The sequence below is a fragment of the Parus major genome, chromosome 1, assembly GCF_001522545.3.
Source record: "Parus major isolate Abel chromosome 1, Parus_major1.1, whole genome shotgun sequence".
NCBI classification, from domain to species: Eukaryota; Metazoa; Chordata; class Aves; order Passeriformes; family Paridae; genus Parus; species Parus major.
Genome location: NC_031768.1, coordinates 19768657 through 19787247, shown reverse-complemented (window position 1 = coordinate 19787247; position 18591 = coordinate 19768657). Strand labels below are relative to the sequence as shown.

The 18591-nt window shown below is 39.5% G+C and overlaps 1 protein-coding gene across 3 annotated transcripts in view; it reads left to right on the top strand.

Annotated features, from left to right (window-relative positions):
* The window catches only part of SHROOM2 (shroom family member 2), a 117874-nt gene that overhangs the window by 71065 nt on the left and 28218 nt on the right, over window positions 1-18591 (top strand). For 2 of the 3 annotated variants that reach the window (XM_015640961.3, XM_015640980.3), the window contains exons 3-5: window positions 1710-1841; window positions 7001-9638; window positions 11536-11639. In XM_015640961.3, the coding sequence (XP_015496447.1) occupies window positions 1710-1841; window positions 7001-9638; window positions 11536-11639 (2874 nt within the window). The remainder of the gene's footprint in view (window positions 1-1709; window positions 1842-7000; window positions 9639-11535; window positions 11640-18591) is intronic. The other variant, XM_015640971.3, reaches the window with a different exon arrangement.

Below are 18591 nucleotides of genomic sequence, written 5' to 3'. Positions count from 1 at the left end.
GGCTTGGAGCAAGCAAAGACTCTGGAGCCCATCATCACATGGCTGAGCAGAATCTTTTGCACTTGTTTGCACTAAGAGTACTGGGGCTTCTCCACTCTTTGAATGTCATGTCCTACCAAGAATGCGCAACTACAGATGCTTTGCTTAACTGTTTTCTCTTTTATCATGCTGAGAAGAGTAGGCTTTTATTTATGGAAACAATTACTTCTTTTTTTAGTGCTAGTAATGATGCTGCACTTTATAGTGAAATTACAGTTTCCCTGTAGAGTTGTTATTCTCCTTTTTTTATCCTGCATGCAGAGTTTGGAAAGGCAATTCATCACTGATTTCTTCAGATCCTTCAGAATGTACTGTGAAAACCCATATAGTCAGAGCTGACCTGTTTTGAAGATACTGGCTTTAGTTTTGGCGTCTTAATGCAGTGGCTGCCTGATAACAGACAAATTTATTAAAAGGGGGAATGAGTAAAATATTGTAGAAGTACCTTTAAGATTCAAATTGAAAACATGGAACACGTTTTTAGTGTAGCAAATTACTTCTGTAACTCAAATTTCTTAAATACATAAGTGCATTAAAAAGTCTTAAGAACTACAGTCCTGTAAGTCTTTATTTCAGACTCAGACTTTGAAAGATTAGATCTGTCAAACCTCATACTGCATCTAAATTTTAAATTGCACTTCCTCCAAGATGAGCCAAGGAGAAGGGTGGGATGAATTACTTTCAAAGAAGATTCTGCTTCATTCCCAAGTGACTAATAGGGTCTAGACAAATGGCCTGTACTTGGCATCTGCTCACTGAAACAGAAGTAGCTGGATTCCACCCAGAAGATTTATTTAATCTTAGGGAAAAAAGAATGCGCTTACTTCATGAGTGCTGAGAGGTGTAGCAAACAGCAAGTCCTTGGAAGGCAGTGCAAGCTGTAGTTACTAATTCCTGAGCAGAAGGAAGGGGGTAGAGGAGTATGGAGCAATTTTGCAAAGCGGTTTTTAAGATGCAAAGCTCTGACAACAACTTGCACTGTTGTACTTCTTAGAAGGGATCTCTTCTGTTACATGACCAGAAACATTTGGAGGTGATATATAGTAGATATTTGGGGACTTAAATGATTTTCTGAACTGTTTTTGAGACATATTCTTTAAAAACAAACCCAGAAAACATCAAAACAAACAAAACCTCCCTGAAGATCTGGGATGCCAAGTATTTCAAGAGCTGAAGCAGAACTTCCCTGGAGTTACTATGACTGCTTGTATCACTAACTTGTATGAAACAAAGTACATGGCTTTAATCCTTCCTGTCATTAACTTGTTTCTTCCTAGCTCCTCCCATATGCATCTACCTATAGTAAAATCTTATCAAAACCCTACTGTTGTCTAAGAGACAACAAAGAGTTCTAGGTCTCAGAATTATCTTTAACTGTTAAAGCTCTGGATATGTGTCAGGCACTTTAAAATTTATCAGTCTATTTCTTGTAAAAAATACACATCTCACCATCCATTTAAAAAAAAAAAAATTGGCATTTCACTGCATTTTAAAGAAATGGTGATGTCTTTTCAAAACTGGCATGCGTGTAGAAAGTTTCGTTGTCATTTAAAGTCATAATGCCTCTGTCTGTGAAATATTTTACTGCTGCCCTTGTAGATTTTTTGCTGCATATCACTTTACTGAGCTGTTTGCATTAAAGTAGCACTCTCTGCCTCTGTTGTTTTCAGAAGGAATGACCTAGCCTGCAGGCCGCACTCCTGGCACGCAACCAAATTTACAGAAAGTCAACCTGAGGCAGCCACGTCACACCTTCCCTCGTCTAATGCCTGCGCCTCCTGGCACTCGAGCTATCATGCAAGGTGAGTCTCTGCTTAAGTTACACACACTCGGCCCTTCACAGTGAAGCAATGGAAATGGAGGTCATGTTGTTGAGGGTTTTTTTTTTAAAAAATCGTGGTTTTATACTTCTTTAGAGTTGCCTGTCCTTGCAGTGCATGAAGGGGGAGTTGGGGAAGTTTGACGTATGGATGAGTGGATTTCTGAAACAGTTAGTGATATGTGCATGTGATTGAAAGGTAAGAAACTAGCTTTAAACGCAGTCACAGGGTTATGCTTCTTGCTCTGCATTTCCTTTCAATGTCCACTGGTAAAATCCTAAGGCAAAGTAACCCATCAAAATTAATATCGATAAAGTGAAATAGGAAAGGGAGAAGAAATTAAAAATACTGATTCAAACAATTAAAAAAGCTTTTTCTAAAGAGAGGGTGCAGAATGCTTTTCTGTTGTCTTTTAAGGTAGTGCTGGCTTAATTAGTTAAACTGTCTTTCTGTAATCCTTCCCTACATGTGATCTTGCTCGTCTGGAGGTAATAAGACCGATGATTTTCAGTCGCTGTTTAAAGCACCTTAATATTTGTCAGGGCACATTCAGCACTAATGGAGGAAGGCTGACACCCAGGCAGTTTTAGCTGTGAAACTCTAAACCTTTAGGTAACGCCTATTTGTGTCTGGTTACAGGTTCTTATTTGTTTCCTGCTCCTAAGTGACATTCTTTATCAGATATTTTAATGAAATATTTTCTTGGTTCTTGGGGGGGGGGGGGGGGGGGGATGTTATTTTTTTTGTCTTTTGTTACTCTTTTCTTTTCAGTTCCCATTAGGCCATAGTTACACTGAACATTAAAGAAAATGAGTCTGGTATGCAGTCCTGGCTTGGGAGGTAGACTTCGGTTTTCTGTACCTAGTGTTGCACATTCTCTGCTGAATCATTACTTTTTGAGATTAGTGTTTTGTGCTAGTCAAAACAAAAGAACATTAGTACTTCAGTATTTTATTTTATTTTTCATCTAATTTTTACAATTAGATACACATTTAAAGTTGACATTAGGTAGAAAGGGCTTTTTTAAAATGTTTCTTGTAATACTTTATTAGTAGATATTTTAATTTTAATAACTTTTGATTACAATTTCTGCTATTTTACACTGATTTAAATATTTAAATATCATATAGATGGGATGATTTAGATTTATAGATTTTAAGATGGTAAAAGTCCTTGTACATAGACACAAAATTTAGAAATTTCTAAAATCTTCTATAGAATTCCTCATTGCAATGCTATAGGTATAGAATATTTCTATTATTAACAAGTCTTCTACACTAAGCTGTAAATCATTGTATACTTCCTGCTCTTCCTGGTGGTTGTCCTTGTACCTTGTGAAAGTAAAATACTGCAAGACTTGTCTCAAGCTGTGTTTTGATAGGAGCTGGGTGTGTCCCAATACTTAAAAAAGAGAAAAAAAATGGTTCAATGCCAGTTTGAAATGAGGTTTGGTCAGGCAATTGTGGGTGTAAAGGAAGAGGGGGATAGAGCAATTCTCTCCCCTCATGTATCAGAAATAGCCGCAACTGCTGGCAGACACTGATATTAATAAAAACGAGATTGTTTTTCACATGCAACTGAAAGATTTAGTGGCCTTAGCACAGTCTAATACCACAGTTCCCAGGTCACTGCCATACTAAACCCCTTGGCTGCCTGTGCTGCTCACTTAAAAGGTGATGTGTTTGGGACATTTTTCAGCTCTGGTGTCTGCTGTCCAAGACTTTCAGTGGCAGAGCTGCTTTTACCATGTCACTGCTGGAGGAGGCCCAGCATTCTCTAAGTGGCAGCCCAAGGATTTTGACATTTTGGGGATCTCAGCTGCAGAGTGGGGTTCTTTGGGCTTGCTGATCTGCAAAAAGAGGTGAGCAGCCTCAGAGATTCCCCACTTTGCAAATACTTATCACAAAAAGTTCAGCTGCTGGGAAAGCACAGCAGTCAGTAGCTGAAAGCAGCAGTATGCAAGGAGATAATGGAAATAGCCCAGGAAGGGGATATTTCTAGCCCAAGCATCCCATTCCTGGGTTATTTCTGGAATTTCATGCCCTTCCTTGGGCTGAGCATCTGAGACTGGTACTCAAAGCCTCTATCTCTTCTGAATGTGCCTACCTGCATTCTCTCTGTGAAAATTCACTAAATCACTTGTTGAACATGAAGAGTTCATTGGAGGAGGGGGAGACAACACTTCTTTTGTGTTGGTGGAGTGGGGCACAGCTAACCAATACAGCCTCCTGAAGACTGCCCATACTATCTACTGCTATGTTAAGGTATGGGGCAGTTTGATTTGCTTTAGGATTTTTTCATTGGTTAGTTTTGCTGGGGCTTTCTTTTTCCTGGCCTGATGAATTTGAACATTTGAGAAGGTGGATGAAGCTAGTGGAAGACAGACTAGAAGAGGCTGTACCAGTACATAGGAGAGGGGGTGATCCTGGAACCCAGCCCTCCACATCCAGCACTATATGTACTTTTTTTTATCATGTGACTTCAATGCAAAAATTGTAACTTATCTTGGGAGCACTAGGCTAGGTCTAGATGCCTCTCATGCTAGGCTAGAAAGCTAGAACTTGTAAAGCTTTTGGTGTCCTCATTTCCCTGTTAGTCTTCTGTCTTTTTGACAGAAGTTGCACCTTAACAACATGTGCAGACTTTTTTCCTGGCCCATCCTAAACCAAGGCTGAGTGCACTTTTCTGGTAGGATTGTAAGTGAATTATCTTAAGTTGCAGAAAGTTTAAACCCTGCATTTTCTTGTACAATATAACAGAGGAACCTTTGGGGTTTTCTCTATGCCCCTGGTTGTGCAGATGAACCCAAACACCTCTTCTGCTTCATTCTGGTATTACAGGTGTGGCTGTGGGACAAGTGTGCTTTGAGAAGCCTACCTAAACTGTGGTTTTGGGGCAGTTAGGGTCATGTACATCTGATCTGTAATCCCATGCAGTTGTTGAGATGAGATAATTTCTGTAAGGGTCAGGAGCAGAAGCACATATCCCTGGATTGGGAAGGGTGTTTACTAGCCAATGTGGCCAAGGGATGGTGTTTGTAGATTATTTCTGGAATTCACCTACCAGACTGACCATCAGTGTAAGTGCTTTTATGAATCTACTCCAGAACAGCCATTGAGAGAAGACTATCATGGGATGCCAGGTTCAAGCAGAGAACTGGCTTTTGGACTCTCTTCCATGTCAGAGTTCACAGGAGGATTGCCCTGCAGTTTAGGACCACAGGAGGCCATGCTTTGCAATAACATGCCGTTAGAAACCTTCCTGTCCTTCTTTAAAGTGTTTGCTGCTTCTCCTGGGTTTCCATTAGGCATTTTCTAGCAGGACTTTGACCTCCTATGCTGGTGATCTCTGCTTCACATTTGATACCAGCAGATTTATATGAGACTTGCAAATTGAGGCTTTCTTCCACAAGTGGCATCTTTCTTTTAATTAATGCCAAGTATCTGTTTGGATTTTATAGACTTATAAGTCTTTTCCAACCTTAAGGGTTCTATGATCTCCTTAGTGCTCAAGGGAGTGGGAATATCAGCAATTCTTAGTAATATCTGGCTTACATTATTCTTTGACAAAAAAATCCTAGTAATGACCAAGATACTTTTCACATAAAACACAGTATCAGCCTAAGATGACAATTAAGACCTTTATAAGGATTTAGCAAGATGTTTTAAATGCTGAAAATAAACAAATGAAAGAACATAGAACCCCACAAGATGAGGCCATTGCTAGTGTATTTTGTTAATAAAATGCTTTTAGAACATAAACATAAAGCGTATCTTCTCTTTCGTCATATAAATTGCTTTTGACCATGTTGTATAAGAAAAGAAGTTTAAAAGGCTGTAGCAGTAGAGGGGGGAAAAAAGCAATTCTATTAGTATTGAATTCCAAAGAACTGTTGAGTTGACCTTTACAATATTTTTGACAGAAGAAAAGACCTACATCACTCTTTGTATTTTTTATGTGGACTAATCTAATTTCATTGCTAGCTTTCACAGGTCTCTTTACAGCACAAGATTTGATAGATGCTTCATATAATTATAGCTACGGGGAAGGGCAATTCTGGGATTTCTACCAAGGGGCTTTGCATTCAAAGGCAGGAATTTGAATTTGGTATATAAAAGCAGGAGAAGCTGCCAGTGAAGTTCAAACAGGGAGATGTGATGAGAATAATTGGAAAGACTGTCATCTCAGCATCAATGCGTTGGATTGACAGGAGGTGGGTAGTGTGAGAGAGGAAAGAAATGAAAGAAAATGAAACAAAACTCATGGGGTAGGAAAGTAACAGAAGCATTTTGGAATAGTGTCCTTGGAAAAAGACCTGAAGAAAGTACAGTGTCAAAGACATTTTTATAGAGGAAAGAGTGGTAGAGAGAAACTGGTGGCAGTAAGGATTCTCTAAGTTAGAAGCTTGTCTGGCCATGCAGAGCTTATTTTGCTTTGGCATCTCCTCCTGAAATTTTCCTGCCAATGTTGTGGAACTGGGTGGAATTGAATGTTGTTGTAAGAGTGTCAGCCTGAGAGTTGTTTGAAACCACACTGCTAAGGTGCGTGTGCAGGTGGTATTTGAGACAAATGCAAATAGTGTGTCTCTGCTTAAAAGTTAAAACATCAAATGAATAGACAGATGTGGATATAACTTTTTGGGCATATCTTATTGACAGTGGAATAACATCATTGGCTGAAGAAGTTTAGAGTCATATTTCAGAGATGAAGAGAGAAGTACTTGAGTTTAATAGCTGGAAGAATCTGGGTGCCTGGAAAATAAGCTGAAAAAGAAGTTGGTGTTCGTCCTGGGAAAGAGGGAGCTAATGGAGCTCAAAATTTTTCTAAAAGCAAAGTCAGCAAAATCAACCATTTGCAGGGGGAGAAGGGACCCTTCAAGGAGATAAATGCATATTACTTACTGGCAAACTTATATAGGGAAGCGTAGTTACTAAGGTTTCAAGCTTAGAATCAGTGGTGGAATATAGAGTCTGGAGCTCTGACTTCATGTTCAAACTTTCAATTTTGTTAGATTGTTTGTCTTCAATTGCTGTGCAGATGTATCTTAACCAATATTATTAAAATGTGTGGTTATAATTACGTTGTGGCATTTTGTGACATTTTTGATATTTATTCTGACACATTTTTTTTGTTTTCTTCAGTAGCTGTTCTTCTCATGACCTGTCAAACTCATGGGACCAGTCAAGTCTATATCGCACTTCTGATCAATTCAGCTCCTTGGGAAGTATGGACAGCTGGGACCACACTCCCCAAGTAGCCCAGTATGGAAGACTTTCTTCTGCAAGGTCTAATAGTAGCATTGATCATCTAGGGATCCAAAGTAAGCGGGATTCAGCCTATGGGTCTTTCTCAACAAGTTCTAGCACCCCTGACTACACTCTGTCCAATGCAGACACTTCTTCGACAGAGAACATGCTTTATAAAGTGGGCCCCTGGGAGACAGCTAAGCATGGAAGCAAGTCTGGCCAGTTTCTGAATGACAGCAGTGGAACAGAAGACAAACCTGGGTATTTGCCAGCTCCCATCCAATATGAGAACAGCAAAAGTCCTAGATCAGAGGAACACCCAGATGGCAAGCTCCCTAGCTCGGGAAGATCCAGTTTTGGACCTGTCTGGTATGTTCCTGATAAGAAGAAGTCTTCATCTCCTCCCCCACCACCTCCCCCTCTTCGTAGTGACAGCTTTGCTGCCATCAAGGGCCATGAGAAAGCCCATGGCCCTGTGTACTCAGAGGGTGCCAACACACAGCACTTTACAGCCCTGAACAGATCTCAGCCCAGGAGTGACTGGAGTTTGGAAACTGCAGAGCAGCAGCGGCGGCCCTCCAGAGCATGTGACAGGAGGATCAGCAGCTCAAATTATAAATTTGATCTCAGTGCAGAACACACTTTTTCTTCAGCTGGTGAAAGATACAGTAATGCAGGAACTGTGAACAAACTACAGCCATCCTTGTCCAGCATGGACATTAGGTTTGCACAGCCCGCTTACACTTACCACCACCAGCACCAGTACAGCGATGAGAGCACCTTTTATCACAGTGCAAGAATATTAGCTGCACCTAAAGATCAGCAACATTACCTGTCCTACAGTGGCATTCAGGAGTTAGCTACAGATGATTTTCATGGCTATAGTCCAAACCAAGCCAGTCTGCTCAACACTTCCTCTTTGAACAGTGCTGCTGAACAGAAGGTGGACAACACTGGACAAAGTCGATACTATTGTGTGACAGCAAAACAGCCTGCTTCAGGAAACTCAAAGCCACCTCAAGTCAAGGATGATAGCTGGAAACCTGCAGTGGGAACTGATGCATCACTTGGACCTCATGAAAATTCTGCAGTTATTGCAATGGCGCCAAACCCTAAATACTATCTACCTCAACAATTTATTGAATCTTCACTGACAAGGTGTGAGAACAGTAGTCATTACCCAGTAGACAGAGAGGGAGATGCTAGGTGTGTTGTAGTAGAAGAATCTGAAAAACCTAATCATACTGAAAAATCTGGACAAAAGAAAAGCTGTGAGAACAGCTCTGAGGAAAGTGAAACTAAGCACGGACAGCAGGAGTATGTAAAGGTCTGTGTCCTTACCACTGAAAACAGATGTGCTCAGAAAGATTTTAGGTGGGGGAAAGATGAGAGTAGCAAGATTTCTCCTCAGAAGACGCCAATGTTGCACTCTTTAGCTCAGGAAGGGAAAAAACAGTCTGACAACAACCCAGAAGCGGTAACAGAACGACAGACCTCATTTGACACTCACCTGTCTAAACAGGCACGAAGGAGTGATCGTTTTGCAACAACCCTCAGAAATGAGATCCAAATGAGAAGAGCAAAGCTGCAGAAAAGTAGAAGTACTGCTACACTAGTAGGGTCATCTGAGACAGAGGAGTGCAGTGAGACCTGGAAACCAGATGCAACAGAGAATGTCACCATCTCCCCAGACACAAACTTTACCAGCACCTACAAAGATCACCTCAAGGAAGCCCAGGCCAGGGTTCTGAGTGTGATGTCCTTCAAACGTCGGGACTTGGAGCCCAGCCCTGCTGAATATCTCCCGAGGTCACCTGAGCGGAAAACTGGTGGTTACAACTCTTCATTACTAGCTTTGGTTTCTGAAGATGTCTCTGGATTCCTTGAGGGTACACAAGCCAAACCAAACTCTACAGGGAATGGCACTCATCATGTTTCTCGCATTGGAGCCAGGAAGAGGTTCACAACAGAGCAAAAATTGAAGTCATACTCAGAACCAGAGAAAATTAATGAGGTGGGCATGTCAGAGGATGAATGCCATTCCCATTGCCGTCCAAATATATCAGAAGAAGCCCTGGGCTCATTTGCAGACAGGTGGAAATTTTTTGAAGAAACAAGTAAGCCTGCATTTAGAAAATCATCACAGAAACCAGGTCCCCATGGTTTAGGAGAGGGACAGCTTGAGAGGCCAGATAGGAAAGCGCAAGAGGGAGAGGAGCTATGGTATGAGAGAAGAGGTCGGGTAACCTCCGTTGGACTTGAAACTGCTCCTGCTTCAAAAGATAGTGTCCACTATAGCAGCAGCAGTAGGCCTGCTGAGAGGATTGGGAAATCTGCACAGCCACGGCGCCTGGGAACCTTTGCAGAGTATGAGGCATCGTGGAAGGAGCAGCGGAAGCCAGTAGAGCCAAGGGGCTCAGGAAGGTACCATTCAGCCGATAATATCCTTGATACAGGCCATGAACAGCATGGAAAATCCCAATACACCCATGAGAGGTCTAGATCATCCCCTTCCACTGATTTCTACAAACAGGTATAACTGTCTTTTGCATCATCCTTTAAAATTGCCTGAGGTTGTGGGGGACAGTAGAGGAGTGGAGGGGAAAAGAGAATTTTTATGAAAATTTCCAGTTTAGGAACATTGTGTAATATGGTGTTTGCCTTTTGTCAGTAAAGGAGTAAATGTTACAGGTAGCTCTCTTAAGTAAAATGAGGAAGGTAAAAGTTTGTACTGCACAAGAGCAGTTGGATCAAAGTAATTCCTTGTGTGTTGTAGTCAGATGGAAAAAAAACATGATTGATTTGCTAATATCCTCTTTTTTGCAGTAGAGATTTTGAAGTTTCAAAGCAATTTTCACCCAGACTTAGTTTTTTGTTGGTGTGGCTGTTTTCTCTGTTTGGATTCTCTGAAACCATGAAGAAAAGTGTTCCAAGTGTAAATAATATATACTTTTGTCTAATTTTTTAATGATCTAATAATTTCCATGGATTTTCCCTTCTAAATTTGCTTAATGCAAAAGCTACATAGGACAAAACTTTTGTCTAATAAAGTTTAGAGACTACAAATATGCCTGTTAATGTTAAAGCCACAGCAACAATGAAGCTGTTCAATGTTTTGTTTTATGTCAATTTGCTTGATTTAAGATGTATACATTTATTCCTTACAGAGATGCCAAATGTCTGTTCAACTTGCAAGTAAATATTATGTTAATTTTTAACAGAGCAGGGCCAGGCAATGGTTGGCAGGTGGCACTGGAAGTAAACAGAAACCAATTCTCCTTAGTTCTCTGTTAAAAGATGTTGTTCAAGCTACTACAAGATTTCCTGATATGTGTAAGGAGTCACCGTGTGTTCAACCTGTGTTGAAATTCACATTCTGCAAGAACAGAATTGAAGCAATGTAGTTGTATATTATTTTTCTTTATTTTTTCCCCTCTTGTTAAAAACATTGCATACACAGGTCACCTGTGTGTCTGTGTGCAGAAGTGGAGTAGAATGATAATAGCTCAAAAAGAAACAAAAATGTTGATCTATAAAAGTTTTGGAGTGTCTTTCCATAAGATCTTGTGTCTTTAAGTTTGGCAAAAGTTATTTTTGAACTCTATGTGCATACTTAACTATGCAGATAATTTACTAGGATAGAGATTCCAAGCACTGAAAATACTCACCTGGAAGTTATTTTGAAAACTAAATTCACTAAATTATTAAATAATTGCCTACCCAGCAGAAAAAAATCATATCATCTATTCCCTGTATGCATTTCTGGCTTATTAGTTGGTGCCTTTAAGTTCAGTATAGGCCTCCTGGGGCAAAAAGTAGACACCTGTTTAGGCACCTGGAAAATATGGTGATAAGTGCATTGAAGATGCTTACAACAGACTGAAGTAAATAAAGATGTTGTTTTGCATATATGATTCAGATAATTCCAGTGCTAATGCTCAATTAAATTTCCAGTAGGTTCAGTGTTTGTAATGCAAAGTTATGCTTTGGGTGGGGTTGTTTGAAGATAGTGAGATAATAACGTTCGTGAACAGCACTGCTGGTGTTTTACTGAGAAACTGAAGTACACACACAGGGATTCACAACCTGGTGCATACTTTCATCTCCTAAAATGTGAGCAACTCTTTTGCATCTCCTGTGCCTTTTATTTTAATTTGTTTTTGCCAAATGGAAGTTGCAAACGTTTATATAAATGTTAAGCTCTTCTGTAGATCAGCAAAGCAGAGCAGCAACACAAGCACAGCCAGGTTGGGAGTGCTGTGCAGGAGGTCACAGAGCACACTGTACTACTTAAAACATGCTATGCTGTTGACTTCATATATATTCAAACAGAGCAAACCCACAAATAAGAGGTTCCATAATCATAGATTTTTCTGGGAGTCTGAAACATGATGACTTGGTCTCTTACTTGTACTATAAACCTCTTTTAGGAAGTATCAGTTGAAATAAGGAGGCAAGCAGAGGATTTAAAGGAAGATGGGGAGTGTATTTTCTCTCACATTAACAAACTGAATGAAAGGAACTGCACTGTAAGGTAAGTATAGTATTTCTTAAATTATTTCTCTAAAAGATTTGGTTTTGACGAATCTTTTTCACAAATTTCTCTGATCTGATCTTTTCCTGACTCAAACTGCAAGTTCTGCTGTGATGATTTTGAGTTTCTGCAGTGCCTTTTTCCCTTATTTCCCTCCTTCTCCCCACATACTTCAATGTGCATGATTGAATTAATGTTGTGATTGAAATTTTTTTGGACTTTAAGGTGAGCTTAAAGAAATTGTTGCGTGTTTAGCATATTATAGTTTGTTCAGAGGCAGTTGATTCTTATTTGTTTGCATGAAATGATAGTTACAGGTTTTTTGGAGGTAGGTGGGGCCCTGAGGTTTCCCAAAAGAGATTTCCAGTATTATCCTTGGCAAAGACAGCATGCTGCTGAAACATAGTAAGTAGTGCTGTAAATTGGGCTTTCCTTTCCTTGTGCCTTTACAGAATACAGTACATGAATAGAAGACACTAAAATTTATTTTACTGAAGTGCTCTGATTTTCTGTTAATTTATGTTTTAATCAATGTACAGTGTTTTCAAACCTTTTAGAAGGTGTGACTGTATGAGTGGTGTAGTTAAAATCCTTTAAATGTCTAACATGCTGAGGGTTGTCCTCGTTCTGGCCCATAGTGGTGTAAGCAGTGATTTCAGCAATCGCTGATTCTGCGGCTGCTGAAGCCGAGCTGAGGTTGTGCACACGCTGCTATCACCAGGTCTGACAGCTCTGGGTTTCATAACAGAGGGAGCTCATGCATTGGAAAGAAGAACCTCTATAGGCTTTCCTCGGTTCTGTAAGTGGTATTAATCTCTCAAGGGAGAGGCAATTATAAGCTGTAGCAATTATACGCTCTAGCTGTGACCATAAAACCTTGTCAAAAGTTTGTATTTATTTCTGGGTTCATATGATTGTATTTTGCATTGCTTATGGCTTAGCTGAAGAGACCACCCCCTGTTCTCCTAGTTTCTAGTAGCCCTTTGTACTTAGCGCAGCGGCTCCAAAAGGAGCAGCCCACGAGGGTGCGAGTGTGCGCACACGCGTGGGGAGGGAAGGAGGGGGAGCGGCCGGGCTGCTGGGGGCGGGCAGCATCTCGGACAAGTGAAATGATTCCCATCTACCGGCGCTGAAGCCCCGTCACAAAAGCATGTGAATAATACTCCTACGCCAGCATTTTAGCTGTGTTTGTGCAGCACAATTCTTCCTTTATAACCATAGAATCCATGAAAGTCACATGACTGGGCACCAGCTGCAGTAACTTTTTTTTCAGCTGGAGCCTATTTGACATACTATTTCAGATGTAGTATTTGGCCATTTTACCACATTACAGAAGGTTTTGTGAAATTGTCTCTCTCACAATCTTTCTCTCAACATTAATATGCAGAGGGTTTATAGGCCTTGTGTATTAAAAAAACTAACGAATTAAAACTAATTAACTAATTAAAGCTAACTGGGCATTTAATTCCTGTGTTGTGATCTACCACTCTGTGATAATGAATGGCTGCCTTATGGGAAAGAATATATATTTCCATGTGCTCCTTTTTTAACGAGGCATTGTTGTGCTCAGAAGGAACTGGTCTCATGGCATGGATTGATCTTTATGATTTTTGAGCTGCCCTAAAGGCATTTAGTTTTCTATTTTTAAAATCTAGCAATCTGCAAATGGCTAGCAAATCTACCTAATTCAGGGTATATTCTAGAAAATTAATAGTAACCAAACCTGAGATCTTCCTTATGGTCATATTTAATAATCTCTTTTAAAATTTATGTTTGGATTAAATTGCTAGCAGCTGTTATTTGGAGACCTGTGTGCTATGGTTGCCTTTGTGCTACCAAAGTCAGTGTGGTGGGGCTGAATACAGGAGTGGCCCTTCCACATTTGTGGGCGTGAGATTTTTAGGAACCCAAGTTGAGAGACAGCTGTGGAGTCCATGGTTGCTTTCTCCAGGTTAGAGACTGTCCTTGCACTACAAGGTGCCTCTGGCCTCCCTCCCCTACGGTAGTTTTGAGAAAAGAAAAAAAAAATTATGAACTTGAAATAAACTTTGAGTATTTACTACAGCTTCCTTGATTCTTTTCCTCAGAAATACAAGTCCTTTTAATGCACTGAATCTAGAATGAAAAAAGGGTTAGAATATTGTAACAGCAAATGGCTTTTTAAAAATAAAGAAACAAAAATAAAGATGTTTGACATTTTTTGATTTTTTTCTTTTTTCTCCTGAGCTTTTTGCTACAGTATTTTCGTGGCTGTTTTTTTTTTTTTAGCACATGGTTGTAAAAGCTAAATTAACACTGCTTTGAAAAATTTAGGGGGGGGGGAAGGGGGCTGGTGTGTGAATATTGAGTTGATGAAGATAGTTTGTGAACCTCTTTCATCTTTGAGATCTGTTTTTCCCCCTCGGAGATTACTGAGTGCTTCCAATGAATTCAGGTTGTTTAATCTGCCTTTTAAAAAGAGGCAACATGTTTTTCTGACTTACAGTATTTAATAGTTTAGGGTATTAATTATATAGGAAAACAAACTAGTGGTCCATAGCAGCCATTGTCATCTCTTATGGAAGAAACAAACCACTCTTGTTATGAACTTACAGGGATGCAATCATCTAACATGAGACGAATATTTTTATACTCATGAGGGGTTGATGTGATTCTGTGTATGTTCTTAACTTTAGGACAGCTTAAAAGCATTATACAATTCTGCTGATCTGTAAAACAAAAAATGGTGTTTTGTTGTTTTTTTTTTTGTTGATGCCACTCTTTCTATTTCGAATTAGTTACAAAAGCTTACCTTTTTACAGATGCAAAGTCTGTGCTTCTTTAAACATGTCTCTCTTTTTCCATTTGTAAAATGACTTATCCTAGTAGAAACTGTGGATACTTCTATAAGAAAGGTAATTATATAAGCTGAAATAGACTTTCAAAAGGTTAAAGAGGGAAATGGATGCTCTGACCAGTAGTGTGTGGCTTCCTGCAGTATGACATGCACACAGAAGTTATTCTGCTTCAAAACAATAATGCTTTATGATCTAGTTCTTAAGAACCTGTCATCTATTAGACATGTTTACAGACATTGTCTTTATTTACTTTCTAAGAATATTTGACTCCTAGCTCTATTAATTTGTTCCTGTGATGTCTGTTAAAGTTACATAACTTCAAAAAGTGAAAAAGGATATCTGAGATCACAGGCTGCAGAAAATATTTCAACATTTAATGGGTGTCAAGTCCAAGAGCATATGCATGTCAAGTGTAGGACCACAGTGTGAGTCAACTCTAATTAAACACAGTAAAGTATTTCTTTCAGTGTTTTCATACCTTAGTAGTTATTCCTATTTGAGTTGAAGTCTTAAAGATGAGGAACAGCCTTTATGATGCAAAACCAACATAAAAATGATTTGTTAATGCCTACATCATCCTAAATGCCGAAATTCTAGAAAAATCTTTGATAATCCAGAAACAGGAGCCCATATACATGTTCCCAAGTTTTTTATTAGGCTCTTTATAAGGAAGATTTTTCAACACCTTGTGAATACATAGTCTCTATGCTCACCAGGAGCAGCAGCAAAGTATTTTTCAAGGAAGGAGGAGGACCTTCAGCAATACAGGAATGTGAGTTACCGTATGTCTTCTGAATTGAGTAAGATGGGAAAGAATTTTAAAATTACCAGTAGTCCATTTGTGTATGTGTTTATTTGTATCATGCATATATGGTTGTGTGTGTGTGTGCATATATATATCTATATATAAAACCATACATGTGTATATTTATAGTTCTTTCTCTTAGCTTTTTCTGATTTGTGACCATTATAGAGTTTACATATCTATGAGGACTAATAAACGGTAGGGGAAAAAAACCCCCAACAATCCATAGTGGGACAAATTAGTTCTTCATATTTACAATAGTAGATGGCATAAATTGGTCATTGGAAATATTCTTAGAAATGATGCAGTTTTTTGTAACTCCAGAAATGTTAAATTCTATATTCTGTTTGAGTTTCTTTTACTGTGATGTTAAAAAAATTAATAAAGTACCAATATACAGTGTTAGGATCAGCTTAACTATGAACTGAGCTACTGAAATACAAGACTTGAAGGCTTGGGAGTTTTATATGTAACAAAGGGTTTCCTTAAGTAATTATTGAGAATGTTTGTTGCCAGTATTGTGTAGCATAGCTATTTTAAACTTCTTTATTAAGAATCATAGAATCCTAGAATGGTTTGATTCAGAAGGGACCTTAAAAATCATCTCATTCCCGCTGTCCTGCCATGGCCAGGGAACTTTCCAGTAGATCAGGTTAGTCAGAACCCCACCCAGCCTGGTCATTGACACCTCCAGGCATGGGAGATCCACAGCTTCTCTGGATAATCTGTTCCAGTGCCTCACCACCCTCACAGTACAGATTTTCTTACTAATACCTAATCTAAACCTGCCTTCCTCCATCTTAAGGCCATTCCCCCTTGTCCTATCACTACATGCCTTTGTGAAAAGTCCTTCTGGTTTTCTTGTAGCCCTCTTTACGTACTCGAAGGTGCTGTAAGGTCTCCCTTTAGCCTTTTCTTCTCCAGGCTGAATAGCCCCAACTCTCTCAGCTTGTGCTCAATGAGACATTCCAGTCTTGTGCTCATAGTAGTGGTCCTGGACACATTCCAGCAGGGCTATGTTTTTCTTTTGGGAACTGCAGAGCTGAATGCAGTAATCAAGGTGAAGTTTGACAAAAGCGGAATAGAAGGAGAGAATCCCCTCCCTTGACCTGCTGGCCAGACTGCTTTTGATGTAGCCATTTGGCAGCTGGAAGGGCACACTGCTAAGTCATTGTTGAGCTTTTTGTCCACAAACACCCCCAAGTCCTTCTTTCCAAGAATGGTCTTTGTCCACTCTCAGCCTAAACTTCTGCTTGGGATTGCCGTGACCCAGGGAAAAACCTGGTACTTTGCCTTGTTGACTTTCTTGAAGGTACTCATTTATTGTTGCAGTTAAACAGTCAAACTTTGAGTTGCTTTTCCTGACGGAACATTGCAGGACAAGTATGTCTCAGGCATTGAAGGACTTACTAAGATATTACTAGAGCTATGTAAAATGTTTTCACCCTTTTCCATGTGAGGAAGAAATAGTATGATCTTGTGCAACTGCTTCCTTAGAAATCAGTCGAAAAATTACTTTGGCAAACACTTCATGCATGTGTTAACAAGCTCCACAGAGCTTTCTCTTCTCCAGGTTGAACAATTCCAACTCTCTCATCTTGTCTTCACAGGAGAGGTGTTCCATCCTTCTGATCATTTCCCTGGCATTTCTGTGGACTTGATCCAGTAGGTCTATGTCCTTAGCATTTCTTTATCATGAGATACAGATTATGAAGGCATTTCTCTGACCAGTTTTTTTGCCAGTGATGTCATCAATGTGTATCATATAGCAATGATACAGTACCGTCTGGGCTGTTATAAAGATTGCATTTTGTCTGAAATGGGAAAAACCTACTGTAGCTCTTCCTGTGCATACAGAGGAGAGTGAGTCTAACAGCATCTAGTCATATATGAGAAATCTCCTGTAACCTTTCAGCTTCCTTAGGTTTCTGTGAATGCTTGTACAAGTGTCATTGCCATGAACCATTATGTCCTTTCAGTGTACTAGTGTATGTGGCTGACTAATAAGAGATATATATAAATACTCTGAGACTGTGGAGCTTTGAATCACTGGTACATGATGGCAGCTGATGGATGTTGATTCTTAAAAGCAGACCAAAGTTCTACCTAGGCAGGTTTTTTTTTCTCTGTGTGAGCCAGTAGCAGGTGCTTGGGGAAGAAACAGAAAACCAGGGCAAACCAGGAGTGTAGTGGGTATCATGCAGCTGGGTATCTTGCGTAGCCTCTGCTGGTCTATCTTTGAGCTTTGCTTTATTTTGGGGGCTTTGTTTAGTTTTTTTACTGCTGTGAAGTATGAAGATTGTATGTTCATAGAACAGTCTGTGAAATTCAGCTTTTCCTTCTTGTAGTTTTCCTTCAGTAATTTCTGTTGTACATCATTGTATATGTACAAGAAGTCTCTCCTGTGGGTTGCTTTGCATTTATTAAATCTGAATATTTTCCTCATAGCAGCAACTGCTGCCACCTAGTTTTTCACCCCTTTTGTGAATCATCTGTATCTAATGAGTTCTGATGTGAATGGTGTGATGAGTGAGGACTGTCTCATGGGAGTCACATTTTTAAGAGCCTCAGGTGAGATAAAATTTAGTTTTTTAACTCATCTAAAAAGCCCAAGTCTCTGTCATCCAGATCACTCTTGTCCCTATGTGCAGTGACACTTTCTAAGATTAGTAGTGCATCCAAGGCACATCTTTTCTACAAATGCCCAAATTATTCTTTATCATTTTTAGTCATTAGTGCAGCTCCTGAATCTCTTAATAAAATTTCTACTTTTTTTGCTTATTTCAGATGTTGAGTTTCTGATTCTGAAGTTCTCCAGATAAATTTTATTAATGAGCTTTTTTTTTTTTTTTTTTTGCTTTCTTTCTCTTATTTTTTTTGTCTTCAGCACCCTCACACCCTCCCTCCCCAAACACTGGGTGTGTCACTGTGCTCAAACAGCTGACCAAGAGGAACGGGAAGCTGTGCATCACAGATCCCAGTTCAGCAATTTCCTGTGTAAATTTCAGGTGACTGTCATATGGCCCAAGTAGCTTATGGCTACCTGCTTCTAATGGTGTGCAACATCTGCAAATAGTTTCTGCAAAGGCTATTCTTTGCTTGTGCAGTTGTGGAGACCATGGCAATTTTTTGCTGCAGCCATATTTTCTTTCATCCCTATAATCTGTTTGGCAGATATCTGTGTTTGAATAAGTGCCTTTTTCTCTCTCTTTTTTCTGTTGTTGTTTTTTGTTTGGTTGGTTTTTTGTCCTAACACATCCTTAAGGATTTGTACCTCAGCTTTTCTTTTAAAATTTCTGTATTTACCATA